The 7,297-nt window shown below is 37.8% G+C and overlaps 1 protein-coding gene across 1 annotated transcript in view; it reads right to left on the bottom strand.

Moving 5' to 3' along the window:
- Positions 1-252: 252 nt before the first annotated feature.
- The window catches only part of cd81a (CD81 molecule a), a 48,909-nt gene continuing 41,864 nt past the window's right edge, over positions 253-7,297 (bottom strand). The window contains exons 3-8 of the mRNA XM_067440913.1: positions 4,167-4,264; positions 3,797-3,871; positions 3,591-3,710; positions 3,395-3,484; positions 3,212-3,295; positions 253-3,095 (exon numbers count right to left, since the gene is read on the bottom strand). Of these exons, the coding sequence (XP_067297014.1) occupies positions 3,033-3,095; positions 3,212-3,295; positions 3,395-3,484; positions 3,591-3,710; positions 3,797-3,871; positions 4,167-4,264 (530 nt within the window). The 3' untranslated portion in view covers positions 253-3,032. The remainder of the gene's footprint in view (positions 3,096-3,211; positions 3,296-3,394; positions 3,485-3,590; positions 3,711-3,796; positions 3,872-4,166; positions 4,265-7,297) is intronic.

Here is a 7,297-nt window from a genome sequence, read left to right as displayed (position 1 = left end):
CATTTTATATTTTGCTTTTCTTATTCATTAATGCATTTCCTTCACCAGATTTATTTGTTAAATATTTTTTTTTTAGCCGGGGACCTTGTGGTTGAGTTGACACGGAATGACCCAAAGGTAATTTCAATGCTTTGAACAGAGTAGTAACAATGGCTACTTGATAACAACTTTCAGATCACTTATTTACAACCTACAAAGCAATTAAAATAAAAAATAAAATAAAAAAATTAAGACACAGGAACAAAATGAAGATGAGTTATTTGTAAAATACATTTAATTCCTGAATATTTGGGCAACAAAACCAGACTGAGATCTATAATTGGTGTGTCAGGGTAAAGGGACTTGAGTGACAGCAGTCAATTTGGGTATTCTTACAACACAAAAGTTATATTTGACAGTGTTCAAATATCTTGATGTGTTTTAATTACAACAGTTATTTTCACAAACAACTGTTTTGCCTTCATATTTAATGGTAAGAAGATCATGCTCGACCTGTCAGAACCTCCTAAAATTATTACATGCGTCAACTGAAATATTTTTTTTTTTGACAAGTACCAGGAAAAAGATATCACAATTAAAGGCATACATTGTTTTTACATGGTAATTAGTATACTATATAGCTGTACAAGACACTTTTAAGCATATCAGCATAGGCAATAAGTGTTACCAATACAGGGTTGCATAATGCATGTAAGTAGCCTAAATCTTAGTATTAATGCAGTCTAGAAGTGCACAAAAGACATGTACACAGGCATAGTAAGGGTGTAATCACCAGTTGTGAGTAGTCTTTGCGCCACCTAGTGAAAGTGGCACGGTATTACAGCAACTACATCCGTGAGAGGTGGCAGTGAAGAAGAGTAGAGCTTGTCAAAACTATAATCAATCAAGTCTATCCATCTGAATTCACTGTCAAAATATATCACACACGTACATTCACACAAACTCCTTGGATTTTTCAGTTGAGTGATATTAAAAATTACAGTTATGACAGCATAGAAAATTCCATTAGGAATCGATCTGGATTTGCTATGTAAAGGCACCCACACACCGAGATAATCGGGCCCATTTTGGACCCAATTCTTCCCTTCCGACAAACCTAGGTATAGTCCCGATTATCTTGATGGTCTACAGATGATCTTATCAGATTTGCTTGTTGTATGAGGAGTTAAGACTAATTGAATTGGCATGAGCATAACTTGACTTCATCCTGTTTCTGCAGTCCAAATACTATTATTGTCATATTGCGGTACTCCACACTATAGGAACAAAATGGTTAAATCTTTTTTTTATTGTTATGTTTATGGTCTCTCAAAATTTGAAAATCTGATAAGATCAAAAAAATTTTTTTAGTGTGGGCTAGCCTGAAGTGATTAAGGAATAGGGTGTTTCATTTATAAGGCCAGTAGGTATGTATGATCCTCTCTATGGCTGTGATCACTGTAAAGAGAGGCAGAACTTCAGTGACTGGGGCAGTACTTCTTAATGTGTCCAACTCCTTGTATGACGGGCATGCAGGAAAATGCATTACACTATATTAGTTTTAAAGAGCATAAGTTAGCGGGCATCAGGAGCTCGGTGTGGAGCAAGAATGCGGATCTAGGATCAGCTATCTCATCCATGTGATCTCACATACAAGAAACACAATGATCATAGATCATCGCCCTTTCTGCCATTAAAGGAATATGCTAGGTTCAATACTTTTCTCAACAATTGCTCAACTGACATTATTGTTGTGGCCACAAAAACTAATGCTGACTCTTGAGAAGGAAAAAACAACAACAATGCTGAACGCTCAGTGGAAGTGAATGGGGCACATTTGGGAAGCTTATAGAAGCTTCTATGTGTACTTCTATAATTAAAATATATTTTTACACAGAAAAAAAAAAGATGTTCACACTAAAATCACGTAAGCATTGATATTATTTGCATCTTGTGGCTATACTATTGAAACAGAGACTTTTTGATTTTTATGAATAAGCCCAATTTAAGTACTCTGCAGTAACCAAAATCGTTAAGTCTTTGGCTGTAACATCAGATTGTTGCTGTTTTTGAAGAAAATGAGCTACAGTTAATTTGGAATAGTGCTCTGATATTAATATCTACTGAATCCGGAATATACCTTTTTTAAGCTTTGCCTGCACCGACTGAGCTTTACTGAAAGGATAAAGTGTAAGAACCAAACGTAGTACTCGTTAACTCTGTAATGTTAAGACGAAAGTTTACTTCCACGTCTGTAATGTTAAGACGAAAGTTTACTTCCACGTCTGTGAGTAGCCCGATTGTTGTGTCTGCGTGAGTGATTTGAGCGTGTGAAAACCAAGGTCCACTAGATAGTGTGCGCACGGTGTGAATAGAGCGTTCTTTCTTGCTCAACTGTGCGCTAGATGGAGCAGAAGGTGGAAAATGAAGTGTATCCGGGCTTTTAAAATGTTTTAAATCTTTGCATTGTCACGTCCAGCAAGCACTGTATTCTGACTTAATCTCTCATATCTAGCTAACACTGTTTATTTTAGTGGTTTCTAAGGAAGAAACTTGTACATACAAGCAGCAGTCTCAGAGAAGAAGATGGGACAGGAGTGTTCAATACAAGATTCATGCTTATTCAGCCATACAGAGCTGCAAATATATACAGTTTATACATGTACATATGAAAAGAATGATAGTAACCAATAGCAATAGCAGTACTTAACAGTTAACACAAAAAAAACCTACAAGCAAATGTATTCATCCTTCATGTGATAATGTACTGTGTGTGTGTGTGTGTGTTTGTTTATAAGTCTACTGCTATAGCTACAGAACTCAACTAGTCATCGCCAACTACAGCGTAAACAATAGCAGACTAGTCGTTGGTGGGTACACTGCCACATTTGAACAGAAATGCACAAAAGTTGTTCTGAGATGCCAGGAACCGGACAGAGTGACTATATTATAAAACGATGGTAGATACAAAACAAAATAGGAGATGGTAGATATAAAACAAAACAATTTTTTTTTGGCTGATGTTTTTAAAGGACATATCTTGCCCCTGTGTTTTAGTAAACAGGGCTGTTCCTGATACCGCAGCAGAGCACCATGCTGAAGATCATCTCGAAAATCTAGAAAGGAAAAAGGCCAAAATAAGGGGTAAAATGTGATGCCAGCAACATCAACGGATAGCAGAATGTAACTCGACACACAGGCCCCAATACAAACACAGTCAGGAATCCCTTACCATGATGACAGCAACAACCAGGGCGGCGATGCCAATATGGAGGATCTTCTCTGAGAAAAGTTCTTTGATCTTGGTGTGACAGTTCTGAAAAAAAAGGGAGAAAAGTTTTTTTTTGTCATGCTACAAGGGACTGTTTGGATGAGAATTCTCCATCCTGAGGGTGTTTACTGAGGGTAGACTTACTACAGAATTAAGTTTCAGTTCTCCAGGACAGATGTCCAAGGCGAACTTCTCAGTAAATCCCAAGAAGCCTCCTTTGCCACAGCAGTTAAGCTGAAAGCCAGAGATGACACTGATTAGATGTGTGTCTTTACAACATCATTTGGTTTGAAAGAAGCTTGATTATTGTCGTGCTCCTCAGTACATGAGGACTACTTACAGTCTCGTGAAAGACCTTCAAGACAGTAGCGGCACCCTGGTTTGGATCGGTTTGTGAGATTGGATTTGAAACGCCTTTATCATACACAGAGTCATAGAAAGCGATGATCTCTTTGGAGATCTGAAAGGAAAAAGAAGATATAATAAGAAATATATGCAACCAGATGTGTATGTGTCAGCTTGACACGGTGCATACATGAAACAAACCTTGTCTTTGTGCATGAACCCCCAGATTCCAGCAGCAACCTCACAGGCAAACAGAATGACCAGGCAGGCAAAGAACTGTAGAATTGAAACAGAAAAGGACGTACTGTATATGGGCAGGAGTCTGTTCTGTGTACAGTAAAAGACCCCAAACTTACCAAAAGTAGTATACAACAGCCAGCAATTGTTAAAATAATAAATTCATGGCACCATAACAAGTTCAGCGAATGCTTTAATTAGATGAAATCAACTTAAAAGCAATGTAAACATTAGTGTTGCCTTTACAGTGGAGTTTTACAGTCATTTCATTAATACTTTTCATCATCATGTGATTTGAGGAATTTGCTGAGTGGCCACAGGATTTGTTACTCACTGTTCCGAGAAGACACTGGGATTCCTGTATGGCTCCATAGCAACCGAGGAATCCAACAAACATCATCACAGCACCGACGGCAATCAAGATGTAGATACCTTCAAGAAGAAAATCATGCGTGTTATCTTAAAGGAATATCCAGGATCCTTAAACAAAAAAGTCTGGGATCAAATAGGGAGCTGTGAAGCTCAATTAAACTAAACAGATTTGAGAAGTCATCCAATCAAAATAGTTTATATATCGAGTGAGCGGTACTTCATCGTGACCAGCAGGAGTCACTGTGTGTTCACTTTGACACGGTGGCAAGTTTACTTTAAGCAGAAGGAAAACGGCAAAACATTTGGAAGGCATATGAAGAGGCCCAAATTAACTTTTTGTTTCCATTCTCTCATTCACATAAAAACGCCTCGAGTTAACAGCAAATCAGGGATCTTATGTAACATAACGTGCACTGCTAGAAGGAGAAAAAAAAAAGAATAAAAAGAGCTGTGGAGTTAAAGATTCAACAGCTTTCTCAGAAAGAAAGAATGAACTCTTTTTTTTCAGGGTTGACGTTGTTTAGTAGCACAGGCTCAGTGATAACTGCTGTAACCATAGCAACCCCAGTAGGCCTTAGGGAGCAGCAGCAGTGTTTGCATGGATGTTCAAATGGCAGCAAATAGAAGGACACACACACAGATAGAGATCAGCCACACACAAACTGAAATCATTGTGACTCAGCATGCAGAATACAAGTGAGTATGAATTATTTTGCAACTGTATCTTCCTCTGTTGTCATACCTATTGTTCACTCTTGCAAGTTAGAATCTTTTTTTTTTTGTTCACCTATTAATCGAAATTGAAATTTTAAACTTTTTGTTTGTTGTTGTTTATTCTATTGTTATAAAGATCATTGGCAATTATTTATTCTTTCCAGCAATACATACAGCTCTAAAAAAAAAATTAAGAGACCTTCTTAACATTGGGAAATCCATGTTAAGTGGTCTCTTCATTTTTTCCAGAGCTTTACATACATACATTCAAACAACAGCAATCCAGTTTGGTGAAATAATCTGGAAGCTGATTTGTTTGACTGATTCTATCGTGTCAGTCAATACATACAGGGGTATATGGACATACGACACACACACACACACACACACACACACACACACACACACACACACACACACACACACACACACACACACACACACACACACACACACACACACACACACACACACACACACACACTTACTTTCTTAAAGCAGTTTTACAGTGTTTAAACATCAAACATAAATTGTTTTATTAGCAAAAACATTTTAGTCTCAGAGAGAGAGAGAGAGAGAGAGAGAGAGATGGGTGTGTAACATGAGGAAATGAGCAACAAAAAAAGGAAATTAATGATGAAAATAAATGTGCTTTACAACATGGTAGCATCTAAATGAATGGTTGAAAGTCCTGAAAAATATTCAATAGTACGGAATCATAACTTAATACATCAGGGTTACAATTTTAGTTAAGAATAAGCAGAATTTTGAGTCAGATTAAGTAGAAATTAAGCAGAAAGCTCCTTAAAGTCTGCATGAAAGCAAAAAAAAAGTGAAAATCTAAAATAAATTGTCAAGTTTAATCAATTCACTGATTGACTATCTTATCAATCACACATGCAGGGACACACACTCTTACTCTGTATGAACTAGGAACCTGTTGATTTGTTTTTGATTCCCTAGTCTAACCATGTACAATTACAAGTACTTAATTACTATAGCATTGTTAATGTTTGAATGCTTATGATATTGTGTTTACTGTATATTGTACACAAACTTCATGAAGCTTTTAAAGAAGCAAATTAAATGTACTTGAATTTCTTTCTCTGTAAGTGTAATGCAAACCGCGCCTTTTTGTTCCCCCATCTCTTATTCAAATTCAGTTGATTCTGTCCTGCAGTCTCTTTTATCCCCTGGCCAAGCAGACAGGGCAGGGCACTTCAAGCTCTAATCTCAAACTGAATTTCTAGAGCATTATTAGATTACGTTTTTAAAATGTCTAAATGTCCTGCTGTCATTTAGCAAACTGTGTTCATTCCCTTGCAAGAGAATAATAATAAATATTTTAAAAAATCAATGCAATGTGGGGTGGTGTGGTGGTGTGGGGAGGGGACTGACTGAGTCCTGGTTCCATTTACTTAATTGCAGTGGATAAGGGGCTCAAGGAACCGCCACCAAGCCATTTCTCAGTGTGACAGGTCTGAATGGAGCGCTACGATGTGACTAGCATAATGAACAGCTGCATAATACACCCCCACTCTCCCTCTATCACACTTTCACTTTCTCTTTAAACAGCCCTCTTTCTATTTTGATTCTGATGTATTTGGATGCCCATCTCTAATTACCAAGTCCATAACTACTAAATGACCAGCACCCACTAGCTGTGCAGAGCATAATTACTTTAAGATGAATTTCTTATATATTCAAAAAATAATGAATGAGTGTCTTATGACACAATACAATGAAGAGACCCCCAACCACCTGGTTCGAGGCACTGCGTCTCTGTCTGACTGTACATAAGTCTGTGAAAGAGGATCTGAATTCATGCGCGAGTGCTAAGAAAGTTGCCAAATGCAGCTGCTATTTTCGTTGATTTGAAGAGCAGACGTCTGGCTCTCGGAAAGTGAAAGACTGAAAGACTGGGGGGGGAGAGAGAGAGAGAGAGAGAGAGAGAGAGAGAGAGAGAGAGAGAGAGAGAGAGAGAGAGAGAGAGAGAGAGAGAGAGAGAGAGAGAGAGAGAGAGAGAGAGAGAGAGAGAGAGAGAGAGAGAGCTGGGTGTGTCACATGAGGAAATGAGCAACAAAATAAGGAAAATAATGATGAAGAACAGGAAAAGTGAATAAAATACTTAAGAATGATAAGAATGAGACAAAGGTATAGCAAAAAAAGGAGGTGAAGGAGTAGACTGGTAAAGGTACGGACACTGACATTCAGTCATTTCAGTAGGAATCCACAGAATTTCGAGTGAGAGTGGAACATTTCCCAAAGCAGATTTTGCAAAGGGTTCAAGTTGGTCATGTGGATTTGCCGCATTGACCAGTTGCTTGGTTCAAAAGTGATGTCTGTGCTTCATACAAGTCGAAACACTATTGACAAGAT

This window comes from Pseudorasbora parva, chromosome 1 (assembly GCF_024679245.1).
Source record: "Pseudorasbora parva isolate DD20220531a chromosome 1, ASM2467924v1, whole genome shotgun sequence".
In the NCBI taxonomy this organism is placed as follows: Eukaryota; Metazoa; Chordata; class Actinopteri; order Cypriniformes; family Gobionidae; genus Pseudorasbora; species Pseudorasbora parva.
The sequence above is the reverse complement of the archived record's forward strand: the minus strand, read 5'-3'. Positions and strand labels throughout refer to the sequence as shown.